General features: G+C 41.7%; 1 protein-coding gene across 4 annotated transcripts in view; it reads left to right on the forward strand.

Moving 5' to 3' along the window:
* GOSR1 (golgi SNAP receptor complex member 1) overlaps positions 1-11,314 on the forward strand; it is a 37,964-nt gene extending 26,650 nt beyond the window's left edge. For 2 of the 4 annotated variants that reach the window (XM_006095557.3, XM_006095558.3), the window contains exons 7-9: positions 2,716-2,745; positions 7,582-7,664; positions 10,762-11,314. In XM_006095557.3, the coding sequence (XP_006095619.1) occupies positions 2,716-2,745; positions 7,582-7,664; positions 10,762-10,886 (238 nt within the window). In that variant the 3' untranslated portion in view covers positions 10,887-11,314. Of the gene's footprint in view, positions 1-2,715; positions 2,746-7,581; positions 7,665-10,723 lie in introns of all 4 variants that reach the window. The other 2 variants (XM_023759487.1, XM_023759488.1) reach the window with 2 other exon arrangements.
* Positions 11,315-26,604: the final 15,290 nt, after the last annotated feature.

Below are 26,604 nucleotides of genomic sequence, written 5' to 3' on the forward strand. Positions count from 1 at the left end.
TTTTCTTGCTTTATTGCATTGGCTAGAACTTCCAGTATAGTGTTGAATAAAAGTGGTGAGTTTGGGCTTCATTGCCCTTCCCTAGGGGGAAAATGTTTAGTCTTTTACTATTAATTATAATGCTAGCTATATGTTTTTGTGGATGCTCTCTATCAAGCTGAGGATGTACCCCTTCCCATTTTTTGAGAATTTTTTTCATGAATGGGTGTTGGATTTTGTCAAATGCTTTTTAGCTTGTTAATAGGTAGATTACATGGATTGATCTTAAATATTGAACCAGCCTTTTATCCTTGGGATAAAACCTAGTCATGGTATCGAATTCTTTTTATATATTGCTGATTCTGTTTTCAAATTTGGAAATAATGATTACTAAGTTAATTTTATTTGTCTCAAGACCTTTTGAGGACCCCTTTACCTAGTTATTATGATAAAAATTGAATAATTGTGGGAAAGGAGAGAAGTTACTAAATCTGAGGAAGGCTAAAGAAATTATAGGGGCAATCATGTTCATTCATTGGCATAAAAGAGATCAAGGAACTATGAGTTTAGGATATGGAGAGTCTGTTTTCTGTGGCTATTTAAATAGTCTAGAACAGGGGTAGGCAAACTTTTTGACTCGAGGGCCACAATGGGTTCTTAAACTGGACCGGAGGGCCGGAACAAAAGCATGGATGGAGTGTTTGTGTGAACTAATATAAATTCAAAGTAAACATCATTACATAAAATGGTACGGTCTTTTTTTTTTTTTTTAGTTTTATTCATTTCAAACGGGCCGGATCCGGCCCGCGGGCTGTAGTTTGCCCATGGCTGGTCTAGAATGATGATAAAATTTGGAATGAAGAGACCCTCCAATGATCTGGAGGTTACTAGATGAGAGGGAAGGGAAAGGCATATGTGTTATCTATCTCCATTGTAAGACCTCTGGAGGTTAGTGTCTTATCTTTGTAACCCATGTCTGACACAGTACCCTTCAGGGGCACGTCCATATGCATTTCTTAATAAAATAAATGCATACTTTATAATTAGTAGATTCCACCAGAACAATGGGTTTATGTGAAAATTTATATCAACCGTATGCTTAGATTAAAATTAGTCTGTAGTTATTGAGAAACTACTGTAGTAACAGCAAAAAGTACTTAGCACTTACTATGTACCAGATACTGTTCTAATCATTGTATGTATGTATGTATGTATATATATATATATATTTCTTTAATCCTCTTAACAAGTAGGTCTTATGATCATTCCCATTTTACAGGTGAGAAAACTGAGGCACATAGTAACTGGCTTGATATCAGATAGCTAGTAAGTGGTAGAGCCAGCATTCAAAAGCCACACCGCCTGGCCTTTAATTTTTCCACCATCTTTGTAATTTTTGAAATTCTTATTCATAGGATTTATATAAGATATTTATGACTTTTTTTGAAGTTCATATTTGTTCCCTGATTCATGCAGTAAATTAGATTTCCTGGTCCAGAATTTTATAATGAAACTTCAACCTATTGGTTTATAGAATGAATGTAGAATTTATTTATTTTTGAGGTGACAGTTATATAACTTTCAGGGTTACATTATTTTTAAAAATATACTTTTATTGATTTCAGAAAGGAAGGGAGAGGGAGATAGAAACATCAACAATGAAAGAGAATCATTGATCAGCTGTCTCCTGCACGCCCTCTACTGGTGATTAAGCCTGCAACCGGGCATGTGCCCTTGACCGGTATCAAACCCGGGACCCTTCAGTCCACAGGCCGACATTCAATCCATTAAGCCAGACTGGCTAGGACTGGGTTACATTATAATTTAATATCTGTATATACTATAGCTTGCTCACCACCAAAGTCTGGTTCCCATCCATCTCCATATATTTGACCCCCATTAGCCATTTCACCTCACCCCAACCCCTCTCCTCTGGTAACCACCAATCTGTTGTCCATATCTCTGGCTTAGTTTTTGTTTTATTTTATTTAGAAATTCTTTTGGAAAGAAGTATTTAGAAAAAAATATGCAAGTATTTATTTGCATGCCTACTGTGTATCATGCATTATGCCAAATGGATACAGATATCTGGAGTTATTTTCCTACTTTCTGTTGTAAAGCTGCCCCTTTACCAAATTTAGCTACCTATAAATTCCTCCCTAAAATGGCTTTTTGGGGGGGTTTCTTTCTTTGCAGTGTGTGATTCATAAAGGCGAACATTTACAGATTGAAGGAGCACTTTGTTTCTTTATTCAGATTCTAAAGTATGATAAACTGAGATTTGGTTTAGTTTCCCAAGAAAGGAAGGAACTTTAAGGTGTAAATAATTATTACTTATTGGCATCAGAACTGTATTTACCTATCCTGTCTCAACAAGTTGGTTGTAATTCTTAAGCTTAGAATAGACAGTAGTGACAACTTTGATCTATCTAAATTAAAGACGTTTCATTTATTTATGCTCACATTAAAACTGTTCTGATTTCAAGTTTCTCTGTGGAAGAAATAGATTTAAGCCAACAAATAAAAGTAAGATGAAAATTATCTTTATTAGATATTTACATATATATAAATTAAATTTATTTTAGAGTTCAGAATATTCTTCAGATGCTTCCAAAAGTCTGGGTATTTTGTTTAATAAATGGTTGGAAAGTTAACATACCTAGAAAATGTAGAAAAATTAAATACAAGTTTTAAATGTGCTTTTAATAATTCTAGAATTTGAATTTTTTGTTACAGCTCAGATCGTCTGATAGAAGAGACAATAAGGTAGGAATACTTTTTTTATTTTATTGTGTTTTTTTTTTTGTTTGCACACAAATGAACAGATGTGGTTAGCTTTGTAACTAAAGTTAATTCATCCTCCTTAAAGATGTGAATTTAATTAGATTGTAGTGTATTTTTATATTGTATCTTTCCCTTGTAAGAGACATGTGATGCCCAGGCTCTTTTAGCTAGGTTGATTTTTCTGATTAATTTATACTATTTTTTTAGCCTCACTCTTTATTCTCTAGTGTCTGCGTAGTTCACAAAACAGGTAAGAAAGTTGAAGTTCCAGTAAGCACATCAATGATTTATTATTTTAAAAGCATTATATATTATTTGGAGCTTATGTTTGCCTCTTAGTATTTGACCCTTGAAATAACAGCCTAGATTCCACTCAGCTTGACTCCAAATGATGTTACGAGATGGGAAAGTATGTCTAGATATACTTTGTGTGGTACTGGAAATCATGCATATTCAACAAGACAATAACATAATGTATGTTGATAATATCCATTCTCCAAGGAATACAAAGTACTTTGCAGAAATTATTTTTTAATCTTCTCTATCTACTTCTGAGTCAGAGTGCACAGGAGTCAGTGATAGTCCCAGTTTTAAAAAACAGAGACATATATGATTCAAAGATTGGTGTCAGATTACTCAGCCCGGTTCTGAATTCTTTATACAAGATCATACATAATATCAATTTTTAAATACTTTGTAAAGTAAATTCATTTTAAAACAGCCACATTTAAATGTACCATATGCTGTCATAGAGCACATTTAAACTGAAAAATTATGAATAAGAAATAATGACATTATTATTAGTTTGACTCTTTTTGTGCTCTTTTTTTTTTTTATCTAAAATTCAGTATGTTCTAATTGCCTGCTTCCGTCTGCTCTAATTCTTTTTTAATCCTCACCTGAGGATATGTTTTTACTGATTTTGAGAGAGAGATCAGTTGCTCCCATACGCACCCTGTCTAGGGATACGAACCCCCACAGCCTTTCGGTGTATGGGATGATGCTCCAACCAACTGAGCCACCTGGCCAGGGCCTTTCTCTTCTCATCTTTTGACTGATTATTCTCTGAGCCTGTTCATACTATTTTGATACTGGGATGTCCTTTTTATCATTATCCTAAACTAATCTTTATCAGATCAACTTTTTCTTGGATTTAGTGTCTTCCACCTTCTTAGTTTGTTCCCTCACTATGCGGGACCATGTTCTTTAGTAGCAGCTTCCTGAGAAAGAGCAGGAGGTAAGTTTTTTGGACTTCCCGCACCCACATCTAAAAAGTCTTTATTCTACCCATATTCTGGTTCATAATTTAGATAAGGAATAGAATTCTAGATTGGAGATCATTTTGAAATTTTTAAGGCATTGTTTCCAGTATTGCTTTTTAAGTCCAATGCCAATTAAAATTTCTAATCCTTTGTATGTGATAAGCTGTTTTCTCAGAAAGCTTTTGGGACCATTCCTTTTCCCCTGTGTTTTTATTTGTTTTTAAACTCACCATGATGAGCTTAGTGTGCATATTTATTTCCTTTTCTTTTTTTTAATTTACATGAGCTTTCCTAAGGGATGGATACATACATACACATATATTTATATGTTTACATGTTTCATGGATGGGTAATCTTCTTTTATCTCTCTGAAGACATTAAATATAATTTGATTTTAAGTTTCCTGAGCTTCCTTTATTGTCTCTTATTTCCTCAGACTCACTTTTCTGTTTGCTGGTTGTTTATTTAGATCTCTGCCTTTTATGTTAGAAGCTCTCCTCCAATGTCTAGTGATTCTTGGCTCTTTTAAGAGTGAGGCTCCAATCCAGTGATTGGAAGCTCATTCTGTGTGCGTGGCGGGGGGACTTGTTGAGTGGTAGCCTCACAGTGGGTAATCAGGAAGGGAGCTGGCGGTTTCGCAGGGGACTTCACATGTCCGTGTCTCCAGGTTTCCTCCTAGGTCAGGTCTACTACACTGGGGGCAGTTATCTGAGTGCATAGTTTGGGAAGGTAATTTAGGGTTCTGACAACTCTGTACAAATTTCCATTCTTAGCCCTATTCCATACTTCTGTCTTCAGATGTACCTGGTTCCCTTAATTCTTGAGCTTTTCTGGAGAAAAGCTCCTAGTGGTACTGAGGTGAATAACAGTAGATTTGGTGCTGGTAATGTTACTAACATTTCTTGATCACTTCGGTGGAATTCCTCTAATTTTCTTTATTCGATATTTACATGTTATAAAAGTGCAATGTTCTAATGGTAACATTTAAACAATTCTATAAATGTACAAGGTTCATCTGCTAGTAGTGCCCCTCCATTCCTTCCCCCTAAAGTAACTTGTATTAACTGATGGTTATGTATCCAATACCTTTCTTACTTTCATACAAATACACACAAAAATGTTTTGTTTCTTTAAAAAAAAAAGGCCCTGGCCAGTTTGGCTCTGTGGATAGAGCGTCTGCCTGCTAACTGAAGGGTCTGGTTCGGTTCTGGTCAGGGGGCACATGCCCGGGTTGTGGGCTCAATCCCCAGTGGGGGACTCGCAGGAGGCAGCCGATCCATGATTCTCTCTCATCATGGATGTTTCTGTCTCTCTCTCCCTCTTCCTTCCTCTCTGAAATCAATAAAAATATATAGTAAAAAAAAAAAAAGCTCATACTGTACACATTCTGTAGCTTACTTTAATCATTTAGTGTATCATAAACATCCCTCCAGGTTAATAGAAATATTATAAACTCATTCTTTTTTTTCTTTTTTTTATTGATTTTTTACAGAGAGGAAGGGAGAGAGATAGAGAGTTAGAAACATTGATGAGAGAAACATCGATCAGCTGCCTCCTGCACACCTCCTACTGGGGATGTGCCCGCAACCCAGGTACATGCCGTTGACCAGAATCGAACCTGGGACCTTTCAGTCTGCAGGTCGACGCTCTATCCACTGAGCCAAACCGGTTTTGGCAAACTCATTCTTTTTAATAACCAAATATTATTTCTTAATATGGTTATACCATAATCTACTAAACCATTCCTGTGTTGGTTCCAAATTTCTTGTTTGTCTTTTACTATTCCAAATAATGCTTCAACAGATATCTGTCTATATATCTTCTTACACACTTTTATTCCTTCTTTGCCTTCTCAAATCTTAAAATTTCAGTTTTGATTCATTTGTCATTTGCTTAGAGTACTCTCTCCAGCATTTTCCTTCAATAGAATACTAGGTCTTGCCTATCCAAACATGTGTTCAGTTAGCTCCCTGATACATCCAGCTATTAGAGACCCTAAAGCAGTGACATATCAGGTGGTGGTAGATGGCCCAGCAGTGTTTCCTCCTGGCAGTGGCACCACATTAGCTGGAAGACTGTGAGCTCCCTGCTTATAGGCCTCTGGTTGTACGTGCCAGTCCTTTTCCAGCTGCAGGGACTGGGGCGGTTCAGTCCATTGCTGCAGCCCTAATCTTTCCACTGTCTGGGCCCTTCAGAATGCAGTGAAACCTAGTTCTCTGCTCAGGCTGAAAGAACAATCTAGTCTTCCCTGCCATGAGTTCCCTGGTTCTTCCTTCACTCGGGAGAGTGTAGCACCCCTGGCTTTCTTCCCTTGGAGAGCTCAAGAGAACTTTGGACCTCAGATGGACCTTCCCCCACACGTCTGCCTTTGTTCTTTTATTCCCTCAGGGTGGTAATTGGGCCAGAGATGAGGTCAGGGATGAGGTCTGATCACCATCTTCCCAGAATCTCTTCAGAAACAACAGGCTTTGTTGTTATTGTCGTTAATGTTTCACATATTTTCAGAATTACTCAAATGCATGATATTATTTCCTATTGCTTTTTATAATGTCAGTATCTAAAACACTCCCCTGTGTGTTGCATATGAAAATGGATGCTGACCTGCCCTATAGGATTTTAATGTGCAAGGAGATAAGACTGTTGAAAGTTAATAATCTTGGGGCAGTGATAGCAAAAAGATATTAAGATTCTTTTTTAAACGACGTCAAAGTAGTCACATGGAAGAAACTGTACTCTACAGTGACTTTTTCCCTTCTCTCAGTTGTTTAATGACCTTTATCACCTGGCTTAGAGATCCAGCATTATGTTGCATGTGTGTCGTACAATCTGCTTGGATTGGTTCTCAAGTAGACTTGTCGAACATAATCTTTTCATAAATTGAGGTTGGGTTGTATAAATGTTTTGTGATATGTTACACTTTGGGTTCTATTTTTATGATTGTAATTGCCTACTTCCCCCTCAACAGGTTTTCCTGATTAAGGACATTGTAACTGGCCCTTTTTACAACCATTTTAAGAAGCTCTTGTAATATTTGATTTGTCTGTTACTGTCTTACGTTATTTATTACTTTGTGGGGGAAAAACACAGGAAATGGCTCACTTCCTTGCCCAAGAAGATCCCAGAGGATAGCAGTGGTGATGTAGTGGTCATTTAAAAATGGTCAGTAGGAAGGTGACTTGGGAAGTGATCTTTTATTTTCCAGCCCAGTGCTTTTCTTTTTCTTTTTTCCTTTTAATATATTTTTATTGATCTCAGAGAGGGAGAGATAGAAACACCAATGGTGAGAGGGAATCATTGAGTAGCTGCCTCCTGCATGCCTCACACTGGGGATCGAGCCACAACCCGGGCATGTGCCCTGACCAGGAATCGAACCATGACCTCTTGGTTCATAAGTCAACACTCAACCACTGAGCTGCACTGGCTGGGCCCTGCCCAGTGCTTTTCAAGATGATATTGTTCGCCTTAGTTTTCTGTTCACTGTTAAGGGTATGATAGACCCAAATAGGATCATCTTAAATGCCAATTTAAATCGCTTCTTTTGTTTTCTCCCTTGCAGCATTGCTATGGCAACAAAAGAAAATATGACTTCACAGAGAGGAATGTTGAAGTCAATTCAGAGCAAAATGAACACTTTGGCCAGTATCCTTTTTGAAACTTTGAAATCTGTGGGTCTTATAGGGGGGAGTCTGAATGTGCTTTCCTCTCACCCCCCCAGCAAGTTGCCATCATCAGTAGCAGCAGAGACCGTCACTAATGACATAATATGAATGTCCCCTTCACTCCTGTTTTGTGAAAGTGCATATTGTTCAGTGCACTTTTGCATATTGCACAGAAAGTACGCCATTTCTAAAATATGGCACACCAGAGGTTTATGATCATTAGATTGAGAAAAAACTTATAAATGTGAATTTTCAGTTCACAAAATTTTAGTTTTCAAAAGTTCTCATATCCATTTTAGAACTCCACAGTATACACTACTCTTACCTAAACATAAGTTACAAGCTTTTTCTTTTTTCAGCTTGGAGAATAGTCAGTGGCAGATGCTTAGAAGGGGAAAGAAGGAGACAGACATGCATGGATGAGTTGTAACTGCTTATAGAATATTTTCACTGTAACTTATGTACAAGCTGAACTCTAGGGTAGATTCACTGCTTGTTTGTAGTGACCTCTACCTTTTTAATTCTTTAGTTTCCGAAGTTAAATTAGTGTTACTGTTATCTCTGAGAAACCCAGTGGGGAAACTGATAAGCCTGCTACTTCTGAAACATTTTATTTACTCTCTAAGAAATCAAGCCTATCAGGGGATAAAGTTTCCTTCCCCAGTTACTAGGGGAAAGGACCTATATAATTTTCAAAAGTTTACTATCTTCTCATCTTGGATAATTCAAAGTCACTTTTAATTTGATACCTTAGTTGCCTAGGGAACATAACATTCTGAAGTGTATTGATGTTTTCCAGTTTTTTGTGAATTTTGTTCTAAAACCACACATCCCAAATCATATTTTATATAGAGCTATACATTTTATAGAATACTGTTCTATATGTTATCTCATTTTATCATTATCACAAATTACAATCATTCCAAAGGATGTGTGTTAATAAAACAAATAAAATGGGTATGAGTCAGGACTCCAGAGAGAGGTAGTAACAGAAACCAAATTAAGGCTGACTTAAGGGGGAAGAGGAGGGAATTAATTTATTCATATATGTGTGAAATTCAGGGGTGGAATTTGGCTTATGGCATGGCTGGATTCAGGGCCTCAGATTTTATTATCAAGAATCTGCCTTTCCTCCCTCTGTTCCCCCTACCTACTCCATCTATTATTTCTATTTTCCTGTGTGTTACCCTCATTTTCAGGCAGGTTCTCCCCTCAGGGTGATAGAGATGACTGTAAGAGTCACTTCCTACCAGTTCAAAATCCCCATGGAAAAGGGTGTCTTTTCTAACCACTGTGGACAGTGTCCCGAGAGGACCGTGGTTCCCCCAGCCTGAGTCCCCGCCTATTTGTAACCTGTCACTGGCCCTGGGAGGGAGTGTTCTTCCTGGCCCATCCTGAGGTTGTGTGGACACCTGGTGCTAGCGGACAAGGTCAGCTCCATCCTATCACACGGACTGAACTGTTTAATATTATACAAGGGGAGAGGGGGAAGGGTCCCTAAAGGTAAACTGGACAGAAAGACGTCCACTATAGACAGGGTTTCCTAATTCCAACATTTCGATACTTTTTCAAAGGAGATTATTGATCCTGTTTTTACCAAGCAAGGAAAGATTGATTAAGCATTTGCTCTAAATTAGACTTGTACCTTATAAAAGTTTTTGCCTGTTACTTCATGCTTCCTGCCCATCTACATTTTAAGAATTATTTCTGCAGATAGTTCTTTCTTCATTATTTAATTAAAAAAACACATTAAGCCCTGGCCAGTATGGTTCATTTGGTTGGAGCATTGTCCAATACACCGAAAGGTTGCAGGTTCGAGTCCCAGTCAGGGCACATACCTAGGTTGCAGGTTCTGTCCCCAGTTGGGGCACATAAAAAAGGTAAACCAATCGATGTTTCTCTCTCTCTCTCCCTCTCCCCCCGACCCTCTCTGCCCCCCTCCTTCCAGCCCTCCCTTCATCTCTCTAAAAAAACAACATAAAACATTAATGCCTGTAGTATATAAAGCTCTATTCTAGATGCACAGGGAAATTTAAGATTAGAAGAAAACATGGTCCTGAGCATACCCTATGTAGGACATTTAAATATACAAAGATAGTCTTTGCTGGGAGTCATTGTGTTACAGGAGAATGCGGTGAGGATTCACCCGGAGTAGAGATTGTTCCCTCTCCCCTCTCGTGTCCTAGGTGATCTTGGTGGTGGTTTTCCTGACCTTGAGGTAATACCTCTACTAACAAAAGATGCACCCGCACCTTTTGCATTTGCCAGAAATGCAAAACAGTATAGGCTGTAATTTGTATAACATATAAACAAGAGTGTGAAGATATTTTAAAATACTAAGAAAAATACAGTTGTAACTGCTATAAAACCTCTATAATTGAAAATTTCTTTTCTTTTTATATGTTCTGGAAATTGAACAACTAGAGCAATTGAACCCACTTTCCTACCATGTCCTACCTACTGATACAAAGTAAATTATAAAATTTTAATAACAGTGCCTGATTATGCAGATCCTAGAGTCAGTTCCCACCAATTGCCCAAATCCAGGGGAACTTACCACCCTGTGGGGAGAGGAAGGGCACACTTCAAATCCTCGGCAAAACTTTTTAGTCACCATAGAGAAGGAATAGAAAGGGACGGAGAGAGGGTGTGTGTGTTTGTGTGTAGGAGGCGGGAGGGAGAGAGAAGGAATGGTGGGATGGAATGGGGGGGGTGGTGGTAGCTGCCTGTACATTTGCCTCCATGCCCAGTGGGGTTCCTCTGTTTCTGACCAACTTGACCTGAAGCCTGGCAGTAATCCCTTAATACATTGTAGCTGTCATTATTATTTTCTTCTCCCCCTCTCTCTATTAATTTTTTTATTCTTATTTGTGTACTGCCGTGTACTAGGAGACTGGAATTTGTTTGGGCCCTGAGCATTTCCAGTTTGTGTGTTTGTTAAAGGCCGCAACTCCCTCAGTGTGATTCTCTTCCCATTACTTACTGTTTCTGGACTCTACTGATCTCTGTTTTTGTGATTTCTGTGACTTTTCACTAAAGAGGCTTCCAAATATGACCTTAATAAAGATTTCCCAAAGATCGTTTTCCTGCTGTGAACAGCCTGATCCAGCGAATCAACCTTAGGAAGCGGCGAGACTCACTCATCCTGGGTGGTGTTGTTGGTGTCTGTACCATCCTATTGCTGCTGTATGCTTTCCATTGATGAGACGCCTCCAGGGACTCTTGACAACTACCACTTTCAGGCCCTGATCTGGAATAAGGAAAAGTGGGAAGGAGAAATGGACTGCCCTGATAATTAGCCTGACCAGCAGGATTCCTTCAGGGCTCAGTGCTGGACTCTGACGTGGTCAGGTTGAGCTGAAGCCACAGTTTTTCTAACACACTTCCTTCTGTTTGTAGTTTTTAAAAAAGGAAAAGTTTTCCGTTGCTTTTGTCTCCCCAGGGGGTAAGTAAACGAGTCAGAAAGAGAGTCTGCGCTTCAGTGATAGTGTCGGAGGCTGATGGCAAGCTAGGTCTCACAGCTGGACTCTTCGGAAAACCAGGTCTCTCTCTCTCCAAAGACTGCTTTCCTTTTAGCTGATGGATTGGGTTGTGAATAAAAATAGTTCTTGTCCTTTCATTTTACACTCATGATGAAAAGTCACAAGTCATTTTTAAATCTGTGCTATAAACTTCTACTCTGTGTCCCCAACTTTTGGTATTCAAGGAAAATTCCATTTTTCACAGATTCTTTGAGATGCTGACAAGCCAACTTCAACAGAGTTGAGGTTGTCTTAAATGATAAACACTGCAAAACATTTTTCTTTTTTGTAATTCTCATCCAAGGATATGTTTTTATTGATTTTTTTTATTTTAATTTTTTTGAGAATGAGGAAGGGGGAGGGGGAGAGAGAAAGAGAGAAAGAGAGAGAGAGACAGACATCGATTGGTTGCCTCCCATATGTGCCCTGACCAGGAATCAAACCCGCAACCTCTTTTGATACACAGACGCAACCTCTTTTGATACACAGACAACGCTCCAACTGAGCCATTCGGCGGGGATGTTCTTTTTTTTACTCGTGTGCACATTGGCATCAAGAATGACAGCTTTTTTAAGGAGCCAATTATTGTTTTGACTTTTATTTCTTCCATTTGGGTTAATATTTGCTACTAGAAGAAAATGAAATCTTCGTTCTGCCAGGACAAAAGAAGCTAATAGCCAATGTCTGTCAATGCCCCCAACTATTCCTCATGTCAGGATTCACACTGATGACTGAGTGAGGGGACTGCTCAGTTTTCAGTGACATCTGAACAAGCCACGTGTAAAAAGACATTGATCAAGGAGTCACCATTCAGATAATTCCATTTGTAAATGCTCCACGTTTATGAGCAAAAGTTTTAAGAACTACCACCCGATATAACAGGAATTCTGTGTTCTGTGAAAATCTCTTTATTCCAAATCTTAAGCTTTTCCAAACATCCAGAGAACGGCGTCACCGTTGGATATACATGTGACAGAATCTCTATCTGCCCCTGTCCTCTCTCATCCGCAGAGTGACAAAATCTTAAACCACCCACCAGAATTCTTAGGTTTAACCATTTCTGAGTTTCTGTAAATTCATTACTTTGTCTAACTGAACTACCACAAATAGTTTGAAGACTTCCAACATCTACATTCTCACCAAGGAGGAGGCTGCTTTTCACCATTGGAATTGATTATGGTATTTACAGTATTGGCTTCAGACTGTGCCACCAGAAATGAAAGGATATTAGCATGCAGTTCTTAACTACATCATAAAGTGTCGATGGTGTGTGTCATTCTGATGAACTTGATGTACAGGCTGATGGGCCGACTAATCCATGGTCTGATACAGAGACAGAGGTTTTTCATTCTGGTGTCAGAGTTTTGTTATATTCTGGGTATGAAAGGCATTTGATATTTTTTTAACTATGGGGTTTATTTTTCTAAATATGGGTTGATTGATCAGTAGTTGATTGGGGATGCCCTTACAAGATAGTTTAAGTTTTCCCAATGCGAACCTTCCAGGGTCAGGGAAGGTCATTTATTAAATTCTCTGTTGGGAGAACAACGCTCTTCTCCCCTGACACTTTATTATCTTTGATTTTTCAAAGGGCCTTGATTGGTGGTTGTACCTCAGCTAGAATTTATGGGACTTTGGTTGCTATATAGTTGGCATTTATAAAATCTGAAGTTTCATAAATAAAATTATTTATTTAATTATCCTACCAGTCTTTTTTACTGGTCTGATTATTTGGTGCATTCATCGAAGCTGATTGTGTGACAGGAAAACGAGAACCTGCGCTAATCTAGCTCGCTGCCACTGATGAGCCTTTCCATTGAGGTTCTGCTTAAACGAAGTAAGAGCATTGTGTTGGGTCTTTTCTTTACAAAGATAAACTAGTTCTTCCCAGGAAGTTGAGAAAGCGTGGTGTAGATGTTGCAGTCAGATAGGTCTGACCAACCTCCCAGTGCTGTAGCCCACAGTGAGGTGTCCGGGGCCAAATGTAGAGAGGTAGCTAGGACAGGGCCCATCCTTCCTCTGCGAGTCCTTTAGGACAGCGGTCGCCAACCATGATGTCCGAAAGGTTGGCGACCGCTGCTTTAGGAGGCCTGGAGCAAGAAAAAGAAGTGTGCCATTGACAAGTAGAGGCTCAACATGGAGCCCACGGTAGCTGGTTTAAGAACTCTCAGTTTCATGACACTTAGCTTTTTTTTTACCATCTTGGTTTTTCTCCCTTTTTGCCATTCTTACAGACCTGTTGGTAGGCCCAGGAGCCAGCAGTAGGCCACTCTTGGAGAAAGTCAGAGCAGAAGGACTTTGCTATTTCTAGTCCCAAATGTTGCCTGTTAGAGGGAGCAGTCTCCCTCAGCTATTTATTGTCCTATATGATGATCTTTCCTTTTGGGATCTCTTTTGTAACCACTCAAAACTTTCCATTTCACTAGAAAGTATGAAAAACCATGGCAACATAAAGGCAGAAAATTCCAAAACATACACTTCTGAGACTGTTTTAACGTGTGCTGGTAACTTTAGTAAAAGTTAAAAAATCTCTTACTAAAGTTCAAGCCCAAATGTCCAAGTGCTTTAGTGTCTGTCCTGGCTGTCTCTATTATTACTACTTTTAGATGCTGAAGGATTCCCTGTAACCTGCATTGGTCACCCTTTATTTGTCTGCTGTTAGAAAAGGGCTTTCCTTCTCCACGATTCCTCTCTCCTTTCTACCAAAATTCGCTTTACAGAGAATGCCGTTTACCACACTGCCCAGGACTCAGATCAGGCATGGGAGTGAAATCCTGAGATGAGATGGGTGACGGGAGGGGAGACATCATGAGACTTTTTGTACCTAGAATCAAATATCTTTACTTTAGTTCTTTCCTATTGGATGCTAAGTAAACCTGAATAGAGAAATGTACCTATTGAGCCTTTTGGCCTCTAAATAATTGAGGCACCTTGGGCTTGCATTCCCACCGTTAACTTTCTGTTTCACTGTTAATAATCTCAACTTGGTGAAAGGACTTTAAAAAACTGGACTAGCCTTTGGTTTCTAATACCTTATGTTTGATCATCAATCGGATTGATTTCTTGGAAATTGAGTTCTCTAACTTGCAACATTAAGCTGATGAGTCTAAGTGGCCATGTCTAGTGTTGCACTAGATTTTGTGGCAAATGTAACTAAAGAACAAATGGATTCTACTCAGAAAATTAAAATGATTGCGTTCCATTCTCCTTTTGGGTTAGGGGTTATTTAGCTGGTCTCCAAAAAGATGCAGAGCTTTATATCATGGACTTTATGACCTAATCTTGTTATTCCTTTATAAATCTGCGAATCCTTCTTATAGAAGAAAGGAAAATGAGGAACAAGTGATTCTTAAGGATGTTAATTGGATAAGAAGCTGAGCCATGTCTTTCTCATTTTCTTTATACATAAGGTCTCACTTTAGTATCAAAGTATTTGCATTTATTGCCATCCTATTAGCTCTTAGGGAGGGAAATCGATTCCAATCACACTTTACCATGATGGAAGATGTTTACTCTTGAAAAATGCCAATACAGATTTTTAAAAATCTATTCCAAATGCACTTTCTAATTTTTTTGCTTTTAAAATGGCTTCTTGGAACCAGTTTAATTGTATTTGTATTTAATTTTTGTTCTCATCTAAATGTGCATTTTCTGACTGTATAGAAGAAGCTTTGCTATGTAATTTAATAATAAACTAGAAATCTAAATGGTTGTGCCTATGGTTGTTTGTATTGGGATAGTACCATCAAGGCAGTTTGGGGCAGTGATTATGAAATCTTTGGTTTTGGTATTTCTCTCGATGTCCTGAAACCCAGGGTGCAGCATTACAGGTACTGAAATTCCATCACCGATTATTCCAGATCATCATAGGAATGTTCCACTCATGATTTAGCCCAGGAAGTGAAGGGGAATTCTCTTATCAAAATGAAACTTCAGAACCTAGGTTGGGAATGGAAAATTTAAAATTTAGCAAGAAAAATGTTTCCACCCTCCCTAAATAATGACTTCTTATCCTATAGATCAGAACTTGATTCTCCACCCCACCAGAGAATTTGAAAATTCCCCATTTCTCATTACCTCTCCAAACGTTATGTTTTCTGGGCCTTTTTTTTTTTAAGTAACAGTATAATTGAGATATAATTCACATACCATAAAATTCGCCCTTTTAAAATGTACTGATAGGTTTTAGTATGTTAGTTGTGTAACCAGCACCACTATCTAACTCAGGACATTCTCATCACCCCCGCGTGAAACCCTGTGCCCATTAGCAGTGACTTTCCATCCCCCCCTTCATCCTTTTTATCTGACCACACTGAGCTTCCCTTCTCACCCACCCCAGCTTTTCCCTTCCGCCCACTCCCAGGGCCTCTAAAGTGGGGTTCTTTTTATGGCTGCCCAGCCCTGTACGTGCACACCTCCACGTAGGCGTGCGTAAAATCCAACCCCACATAGCGAGGCAGCCTTCTTGTTTTACAGGAAACAAGCCCAGAAGGATTAACTAATTTGCTCAAAATCAGAGTGAACAGTAAAGCAAAATTTTGAACCCCGAGGGCTCTTTAATGCCAACAGATCTTGTGATAGTTCCACAAAATATATTTTGAATCATGCCTATGATTAGGAGAGAAGCTATAAAAGAACCACCAATTTTGCCTGTTTAAAGGCAACACGTTTAGACTCTATTAAAAGCCCTGTAGCTTGATTATTTTCAAGGAAGGCTAACTACTAGCTAAATGCTTAATAAAAAGGTCTTGTTTGTGAAATCACTTTTTCTTTACAGGAACTAAGGCATTGATGTAGAAAATATTTTTCTAGTGGCGTTACTCTAAACCAGTGGTTCTCAACCTTCCTCATGCTGCGACCCTTTAATACAGTTCCTCATGTTGTGGTGACCTTCAATTTCATTGTTACAAATTGAACATAATTAAAGCATAGTGATTAATCACAAAAACAATATATAATTATATATGTGTTTTTCGATGGTCTTAGGCGACCCCTGTGAAAGGGTCGTTCGACCCCCAAAGGAGTCGCCACCCACAGGTTGAGAACCGCTTCTCTAAACCAAACTTCCTGTCCAACTCTGTGCCTTCTAATTTAGAAACACAGAGGCCAGGACTGGCCGGGTAGCTCAGTTGGTCAGAGCGTCGTCCTGATACACCAAGGTTTGTGGGTTTGTCGGTTTGATCCCCGGTCAGGGCACATACAAGAATCAACCAATGAATGTATACATAAGTGGAACAAATCAACAAATTGATGTGTCTCTCTCCCCTTCCTCTCTAAGATCAATTTTTTAAAAAGAAACCACCGAGGTCTCCCTGGAGATGACAGACAAAGCACCTCAGCACAGATCCCCAGTCAGTGCCCCCACACTGGGGCAGTGGCGCATGTCCCTTCCTGGTGGGATGGCCCTGACAGGCTGCCACTCCTGAACCGGGCCTTTCCTTTCCTTGGGAAAGTCTCTGAGGCTCTGCCCTGTCTGGTCTGACCTCAGAGCTGCTTAGAAGTAAAAACAGGTGAGCAGGGGGCTGGAGAATCTCACTGAAGGTAGTTGCTATGGGGCATTTTCTCTTGTTTGAAGCAAAAGCCGGGAGAAAAATATTTTCCTCCTGAAGATGCAGATCTGCTGGCTGGGTTGGACTCGAGAAGAATGAAGGCACTTTAGCCTGATGCCTTCCGCTCCACTCGGCCGCGCTTCCCCCCTTGGCAGAGCTGCTCGGCTCCCAAAGCTCTTTATTACTTACTCCTCAGTAGGCGCTTAAAAGCTAAGATGATTGGGTGCTGAAAGCCTGTAACTTTCTGCTTAGAGGAATCCCAGAGGTCACAGTGTTCTTTCTCCTCACCCTTGTAACATTACCTCCTCATTTGTGACCCTGATCATCTTCCCTCCTTTGAGATATAAAGCTCTTAGGAAAGTCACTTCCTCCTAATGAGTATATATCTTTCAGATACTTTCAAACAGCCAATTGGTCTTTTACTAATGAAATTGCTTCCAGCTTCAGGGGGAGCAGGCAAAAATAGTCGGTAGCTACTTGTAACTCTGCCAAAATGTATGGTGTAAATATACTCATTTAGAGTGACAAGTTATCTCTAAAAGAATGTGTCACTGAACTCTTACAGTTCTCTCTCTGGTCATGGGTAATGTGCTGAGGCTATGGCATTGAGTGGCTTTCAGGCTGGACTAAGTCCTCGGTCCTCTCCGTTTCCTTCTCTGGTCCAACATCACTTGTGCCCCGTGCTGAGGCCCTGTTCATCACTCAACTTGCATGTAACCGCCACCCTCTGAGCTGGGTGCCCTGCCTCTCATCTAACCCTCTCACCCCGCTCTGCACATAGCTGTGTAGTTTATCTTCCTAAACCACTTCCCACCTCTCATTGCTCTGTTCAAGAATGTTTGGCAGCTCCCTGTCATCTGTGCCAGGGTGTTATCATGAGTTAACATAACTGGAAGGCACAGCCAGCATTTTGCTTCATTCAAACATACAACACACAGAGAAATAACGAAGTGCTGTTCACTTAGTGAGGTGGTGGTGTCCTTTTACAGATAGGAGCCGAACCCAAGAGCTCAGAGTACAAAGGTCCTCGAATAACATAGTTTTGTTCAATGTCACTTCGTTATAACGTTGATAGATGCTATAGCAACTTAACTTATATACTAGTATATTATATTTTTAATTGATTTCAAAGAAAGAAAGGGAGAGGGAGAAAGAGGTAGAAACATCGATAATGAGAGGGAATTATTGATTGGCTGCCTCCCACATGCCCCATTCTGGGGATCCAGCCCACAACCCAGGCATGTGCCCTGACCAGGAATCAAACCGTGACCTCCTGGTTCATGGGTCAGTGCTCAACCACTGAGCCACACCAGCTGGGTCTTAACTCTTCTTTTTTTTTTTCTTTTTTTTTTTTCATCCATTAGCCTGTGGTAAAATTGATTTCATTATACATCACTTGTTAAAGTCACAACCTCTATCAACGTTGTGAGGACTAACTGCTCCAGATAACTACCAGCTGCCCTTCGCCTAACCAGTCTGCTCATCCCTCGTGAACTATAATCAGCAGTGAAAAGAATGGAGTCCAAAGTCCTATATTCTGACCCTGGGTCTGATACTTTTAGGCCGTGGGCAATCATGAACTCACTCTCTGCGTTCAGTTTTCTCACCTGCAAAATGGACTCTAGCAACTTTATGCAGGCGTAAAAATCAAGTCAAATAAAAGGTTACACTGGTACATAATTCCTCAGAATGTTCTCAACAAGTACTGTGGAGGCCCCGGAGAGCCAGGGCGTGTTCTGTTCATCTTTATAGCGTGTGGATGAGCTTTGTGCCAGAACCGTCACCTAACTCTTTTTCTAAATCCACTTGAGTCTGACTCAGAGCCCCCATCCTTTGGGGAGATGAAATGTTTTGGAACCACATAGAGGTGGTGGTTGCACAATGATGTGAACGTACTAAATGCCACTGAATCGTATCCTTTTAAATACTTAATTTTATGTTATGTGAAATTCGCCTCAATTTTTTAGAAAAAGGGACTACTTGAATGGCCTTTCCTCTGGGAAGACTTCCTGACCTGCCCCTCCTCAGAATGTCCTATTTTCCTCCAAGCTCCCACCACCCCATCAATGAACAATGTTTTCATTGATTTTAGAGAGAGAGGAAGGGAGAGGGAGAGAGAGATATTATGGGTTGTTTATTTTCCATGTAGAACATCAGTGAAAGATATTAAGAAGATGGCGTGAGCATTTGCCTCTGGGAATGAACAAACTGGAAGTTATAGATGAAAAGCACTCTTAATTTCTCACCCTGCGTATACTGCATTTTTTAATTGTTTACATTATACTTTTTAAAAGAGAAACAGGCTGCTTTGAAAAATGTCAGTATAAAAACATGTTTTTAATGGGTGGATGGAGACTGTTCTGTTTAGCCAACGGCACTTCGGCATCTCCACACTGGTGGGAACTGGGAGCGCTGGCCCATTAGTGGAACCGGGAGCATTTTACATCGCACCCCATTGAATCATTTATGGCCGCGCACGAGTGGCGATGTTGACGTCTGGGCTGCGGCTGTCCTAAGACCCCATCACACAGGACGTGGTATTTCTGTTGAAGTGAATACGGTTCCAGCTTTTTCATTCCCTCCCTCTTCCCTGCTGAAGGTGCCCTATGGGAAGAGAACACAAGAGCGGCTCTCCCAGCTTGTCCGTGATTAAAAATGCAGTAAAGTTTCCTTCTGCGGCCTGCTCTCCGCTTCCAGCCCTGCTTCCCACCTGGGACATGACTTAGGTGTGTAGGTGTGTTGCAGAGCCTGGTAGGTAAGTGCCTCATCCAAGTTCATGTCCTTTTAGTGGTGAATTAACAAGAAATGCTTTATCTCCTAAGACCTCTCTGTGACTCTATTCTGGTTGTGCTCTTTGATCCAACCCACTAATCAGCTCATAAAAATTTCACATAAACTAAAATTTATTTCCTAGACTGGGCTTGGTTCTATCTCGTTAATATTTAAGTCCAAGGAAATATGGGCATTTACCTTAAAGAAGGTCTTTATTGCAGGGAAAGACCTCTATATTGTTGTCATTGATTATTCTATGATATCTTATTTCAGCCCACACCTCTCTGTTCCCTTCTGTTGAAAGTGGCAAATTCTTATGGATCAAGGTTTTCTCATGTAGGGCAGCACACACAGCTTCCCATGCCATTGAATTTTCATGTGCAGCGTACTTTGCAATGGCTACATTGAATTTCACTATGCAGACACCCAGCTCCTGACTGTTTAATTATACAGATATAACACCCTATTTTCAAATTATAAAGTGGTTTCCAATTTTTATCCCATTATAAGCAACACTTGATTTTCCTTTTTTAAAATCCTCAAAGCAGGATACATTCTACCAATTCCCAGACTACTGTTATGTCTGAAGCCTCTTGGTCTCAGCCTCTCTCTCTCTCTCTCTCTCTCTCTCTCTCTCTATATATATATATATATATATATATATATGTGTGTGTGTGTGTGTGTGTGTGTGTGTGTGTGTGTTTGTTTTTTGAATTGGGCCCAGTTGAGCTCCCCAATTTGCCACGAGGAATGTCTAGGCTATTTCTCATAAATGTAATAAGAAGGGAGCCCAAGAAGGATGATGCTAGAGTGGAGAGAGTAGCACCCATTTGGAGGGGGCCAGGAATAGTTTTCATGGAAGCAGAGGTGAGGGGGCAAACTAAATGGCCTCCCTGAAAGGTCCCTTTAACACTCTCAGTCTCATGGTACCCCAGTGCTGCCTATTCTTTGGGACACGCCACCTCCTGTTTGTTGATTTATTACTGTGGTCATTCTCAATCCTTGTTGCATATTAGAGTCACCTGGGAAAGAGGGGTTTAAAAATATATGTATACCAGGTCTACCCACAAGAAGTTTTGATCCAAGTGGACTGGGGTTGAGCCCAGACATCAAAATTTGTTTTTATTGATGAGAGAGAGAGAGAGAGAACATCTACCTGTTGTTCCACAGATTTATGCATTCATTGGGTGCTCCTTGTATGTGCCCTGACAGGGAATTGAACCCACAACCTTGGTGCATTGGGTCGATGCTCTAACCAACGGAGCTACCCAGCCAGGGCCGGCATTTGTTGTAAAGTTCTCAGGTGATTCCAGCTTGCAGTCAAGGCTGAGAACCTCAGCTTTGTGGCTTCCTACCCTCCAGCAGGACTTGAGTCGCTGGCCTTGGTGCTGAACCCCATCAGGCCACCGTTTGTTTTTAGGGTGCCCCCCACTTCCCACTGGGCTCTGCCAAAGCCACAAGCAGCTGTTTCAAAAACGCTGATGCATGGAGGGAGCACATCCCGGCTCACACTGAGTGATTAGGCTGGAAGATCAGCATTTCACTGCAGCTGCGTCCACCTCCCGAGACAGCCAATTAGCTGCAGAAACAGGAGCCACTGCCTAAAGGAGCTCTTCCAGGGCTGAGCTTTTAATGCCCAAAAGAACATTGTGTAGCAAAACAACACTACATCCACATCATGCAAAGCCTCTTGCTTTGGGTCACAGTATTTGGTTCCTGGAGGAGAGAGCTTCGCCGCGGGCCTGGGCCTGGGTAGCATGTAGAAGAGGGAGGAGCCTGGCATCCTGGGTGTGCAGCCAGCTCTGGAGGAAGGGGCATTAGAGTCAGAAGTGTGGTTTGAATCTCGTTCCTACGTTTGTCTAGCAGCATGACTTTACTTGAATCCAGCTAACGGTCAATTCCTTCTCTATAAAACGGCGATAAAGATGGCTACCATAATTATGCTCTAATTATGTTGTCATTGTGTGAAGTCATGCTCGTAAGTATATCAACAAAGTCAGGGAGGCATGGCTAACTGCTAGAAGAGAGATTTGTGTGTTTGTGCTGATGGTCAGGAACAATGCTTCCTCTTATGCCTCCTTAGTCCTCTCTCCTGCTGATGTGAGGGAGGAGAGAACTCCAGGGCTTGCTGGCAGCCACAGCAACTGTGATAAGGGCAGGTAGGGGGCAATGTGAGCTGCGTTCTGTGTGGTGCCAGGGGACAGGCAGGTGGAGCCCAGCAGTCGGTAGCTGAACAAGCCCTGCGGATGATTCTGATGAACACCAAGGTCTGAAATCCCTGCTCTGGAGTATTCCATTGCATGAATATCTGCATTCTCCGTAGCCATTCTATTGTAGACGGGTAGTTTTTATTTTAAGTTTGGAACTTATTACAGATTGTGCTGTTCTGAACAATCTTGAATATGGGTTTTGGGGACATGCGTGTATGCTTTTCTATTGGTTACATATCCCTAGGAGTAGGATTGTTGGGTTATAGCTTATGCATGTATCAGCGTTAGTAGACACTGACCAACAGTTTTCCAAAATAATGGTACCAATTTCCATTCCTATCAGCAGTGTATTTCAGACCCTCTACATCTTCACCAATACGTGGGGTTACCAACCTGAATTTGCATTCTCCTGATGACTAATGTCTTTATATGAGTGTTTTTATATGGTCAATCTCTATTAGAACGTTCTTTATATAGTATCCCTCAAGTTTTTGCACATGTATTAATTGATTTTCTTTCAGTTAATTTTGCCATTATAGAATAGATATATTGCAAATATATTCTGCCCAGTGGGGATGTGTCTCTCTCACATCAATGTTTCTCTCTCTCTCTCTCTCTCTCTCTCTCTCTCTCTCTCTCTTTCTCTTCCACTCTCTCTAAAAATCAATGGAAAAATATCCTCCAGTGAGGATTAACAACAACAAAGAATGAGACTGAAGTGTTTGGTGAAAATGAAAATCTACCATTTACTGTCTTTAATTCACCTGTGCTCCGCCTGTCTGCCCTCTGTCAGCCATCTGTGAAGGGGGTGCCTTTTCCACATCTGTTTGCTCTCTAATCACATGACCGTGTCCCCAGAGGGGGGTTTTCTTAATTTCTGCATCATCGAATCCCTGAGCAGGGAGAAGGCTTAAGGGAGGTGGTTTTCCTTCCCTGCAGGACCTCTTATCCCCCGAGAATGAACCTCCAGAGCTCAGACCCCCACCTCGCCGCACCCCTGACCTGCCCTTTTGGAGGGGGGCATTATGGGGAGAGGGCTCTCTGGGGAGTACAGCCTGCTGGGGCGGGGTTCCTCAAGGAGGCTCCTTTGTCCTTGTGGATGGACCAATCAGGGTGCTCACCAGGGCCAGGACTGAGCCAGAGGACTCTTAGAAACAGACTCCCCAGAAACGTGTGCATGCAATCTAGAACTGAGAGCCCTACAGCTCCTCATTAAAACGATGGTTTGGCCTGCGAAGTTAAATAGCTCTGGCCGGGTGTGCTGATGGCTGTAGGGACCAGAAGACTGACAGCTGGGAAAGGGCCCAATTTGGAGGACAGAAAATCTTGCTAGGTTTTGAGCTAGAAGCTGACAGAGCTCCTTGTGGACTCACATTGTAAACAGTTGCTTGTGGGAGACAGTGAATTGCAATGGTCATCTCAAAAGCACGCTGAGATAGTTCTAGTTTTGAAATAACAAAGACCCAGAGGTGAGCTCATTTATTTTAATTAAAAGTGCGACTGATATTTTATTTCATGTGAAGTGATGACTATATCCAATTGGTGAACTAGTACCATCTCCTGTCTTATTTTTTCGCAATTATCTAAAAAATGTTTTATAAACATCGAGCTGTGCATTTTGGATGGATTAAGGTGAACTCACATTAAACCAATCTAACAGCAAGAGAACCTTTGTCTTCTGCATTGACAAGAACAAAGGGTCACCCCCTTTTACATCCCCACAAGATCTTTGCCTCAGTTAATCAGCTAACAAAGCCTCTTTGTTAAATTCAGCCTTGTGAAACCCATTTTCCTGTCAGTACAGACTAAGGCTTTTGCTAGAACAGTGTCAAATGAAAAGAGCATTTAGGATTTTATATTATGTTATTACTAGAGGCCCAGTGCATGAAAATCGTGCACTGGTAGGGTCCCTAGCTGCTGCTGGCTGTCGGCCAGGGCCTCCCTCCCTTCCCCCGGCTGACCTGCCCCCTGGTCAAACTCCTGGAAGAATTCCCAGTCAAAGGGACAATTTGCATACTATGCTTTTATTATATAGGAAATCTGCAATTCCAGGTCTAACTCCATTGCTGATCATCTGTGAGACCTTGAGCACATTCAAGTAACCTCTCAGATTTCTGTACAAACCACCCCGAAGATGAGCTGTGGTCCCGCTCAGGGCCTGACACAGAGCTGCTCCTCTGCCCGCCTCGGTGCTGCTTTTGGACAGATGTGCAATTCGGGCATCCATGTTACTGGGCTGCCTTCTCTGTGCCTCCTGCTGTCCTCCTGTGCCTAGCCTGGCACCAAGGCCACTTCCTCCCTCCCACCCCCCTACCCCGGGCAAGAAGAACATGAAGAAATCAGTATACAAAACAGCATGAAATGGGTGATTACCACTGAGAAAACATACATATCGCCCTGAGTTCATCAGACATGCAGTAAAGTACCTACTATGTGCCCAGCCCTGTCCTGAGCCCGGGGACACTCGCTATGTACAAAAAAGAGACTTGGGTGGAGGGGGAGAAGCAGGCAGTACAGAAGCAAACCAACAAGATGAGTACAGAGTGTCTGGGGTGTGCAGTTTGGGGACATTTTTGTTTTGTTCATTACTTTCTGCATTTTCCAAGTTTGCCACGACGACGAGGTTGTATTCATTTTGTAATCAGATGAAATTAAAGGAGAAAAAACACACACGCCACACTCCAGGGGAAGTAACTGGGGAGGAGAGTGAGCACGCAGGTAGTGAAGTGTGGAGGCGGCGCCTGGTGCGAGGCCTGCTGCTGCCCTCTCTTTCCCCCACGTTCTGTCCTGTTGTCATTGATGTTGTGCTTGTAATTAAACCCGCTGCGTGGGGAGCCCCTGTCCCCGGCCTCCTCGGGCGTGTTTACCTCCAGCCTGTTTAACCAGCACCAAGCAGCTCCCCTGGGCCATGATCAAAACACCGAGTGTGGCTCTCCTGGGAGGGCAACCCAGCCCTGCCTCCAGGGAATGCCCTGCGACCCAGGGTGTCTTCCCCGGCCGACCGCCAGAGGGAGCCTGACCTGGACCTCCTTCTGCTTCCCAAAGCCCTCAACTGATGGATGGGCTGCAGGAGGGCCGAGGGGTCTGGTTAGAGGGATAAAAGGAAGTCACACAGGACTATTCTTTTTTAAAAAATATGTATTTTTATTAATTTCAGGAAGGGAGAGGGAGAGAGAAACATAATGATGAGAGAGAATCATTGATCGGCTGCCTCCTGCACGCCCCACTTTAGGGATTGAGCCGGCAACCCAGGCATATGCCCTGACCGGGAATCCAACCGTGACCTCCTGGTTCATAGGTCAACCCTCAACCTGAGCCACGCCAGCCGGGCGTACAGGACTATTCTTACATCCAGGTTCAAAACCATCATGTGGACTTCCTGGCATCCTAGTGGCCCCTGAATGGACATCTTGCTATGTTTCTCTCTCTCTCCCTCTCCCTTCCTCTCTGAAATTAATAAAAACATATATATTTTTTAAAAGAATAGTTCCACAGGCCCTCAGAAATGTTAGCAGGGGAAGGAGGAGGTACCCGAGGCATCTGCCTCCAGCTGGGGTGATGGGAGGGAGGGCTGCTGTGGGAAACGGTGGGGCTGGGCTGAGAGGAGATGCTGGAGACAGGAGCCGGATGGAAGCATCCAGGTCTAGGATGAAGGCCAAGAGCAAGAACGGAATCCAAAGCCAAGGTCGGCAGAAGTGAATCCTGGGGAGGTCCCTGGAGGTGATGCCAAGGGAGGAGCTTTTCTGGAGCCCTGCCCGGTCAGTCAGAGAAGGGAGGGAGCCCCCCCCCCCTGAAAACACCTGCTCCATCCCCGTGTGCCCAGTGTGTGTGTCCTCTCTGGCAGTGTGAAGAGGCAGGCCAGAGGGAACTGGCAGGGACTGGGACTTAAAAGCCCTGCACAGTCCGGCTACAATGCAAAGAGCCCTTTTATTATAAAGTGACTATTGCTGTCTATTTTATTTTTTTAATTCCTTTTTAAAAGCCTGGGAGAAAAATGCTCAATATTCCCATTGATTGCTTTGGTTAATGGATTATGGGGAATATTTTTTCTCCCTCATACATTCCTACTTTTTAAAAATTAAATTCTAGCCCAGCCAGTGTGGCTCAGTGATTGAGCATCGACCTGTGAACCAGGAGGTCATGGTTTGATTCCCGGTCGGTCAGGGCACATGCCCGGGTCGTGGGCTCAATCCCCAGTGGGGGACATGCAGGAGGCAGCCGATCCATGATTCTCTCTCATCATGGATGTTTCTATTTCTCTCTCCCTCTCTAAAATCAATAAAAATATATTTTTAAAAATAATAAATTAAAATTAAATTATAAAAGTAATACAGAAATAAGTGCTTGTCCTAAGATCCTGAGGGTATGAGGAATACAGATAAAAACTGGAATGCTGCCCAAACCGGTTTGGCTCAGTGGATAGAGCGTCGGCCTGCGGACTGAAAGGTCCCAGGTTCGATTCCGGTCAAGGGCATGTACCTGGGTTGCAGGCACATCCCCGGTGGGAGATGTGCAGGAGGCAGCTGATCGATGTCTCTCTCTCATCGATGTTTCTAACTCTCTATCTCTCTCCCTTCCTCTCTGTAAAAAATCAATAAAATATATTTAAAAACAAAAAAACAAAAAAAAAACTGGAATGCTGCCTTGATCGCCCCCCACTCATGGTGACTGACTGCTGATTTCAGTTTGGTGTATATAATTTGTATTCTTTTAATTTTTTAATGTGTTTTTATTGATTTTAGAGAGAGGGGAAGGGAGAGGGATAGAGAGATGGAGACATTGATGAGAGAGAGAAGCATGGATCGGCTACCTCCAGAGTCCACAAGTCAGACATGTGCCCTGACCGGGAATTGATAAGGTTTATGGGC

This window comes from Myotis lucifugus, unplaced genomic scaffold (genome assembly GCF_000147115.1).
Source record: "Myotis lucifugus unplaced genomic scaffold, Myoluc2.0 scaffold_157, whole genome shotgun sequence".
In the NCBI taxonomy this organism is placed as follows: domain Eukaryota; kingdom Metazoa; phylum Chordata; class Mammalia; order Chiroptera; family Vespertilionidae; genus Myotis; species Myotis lucifugus.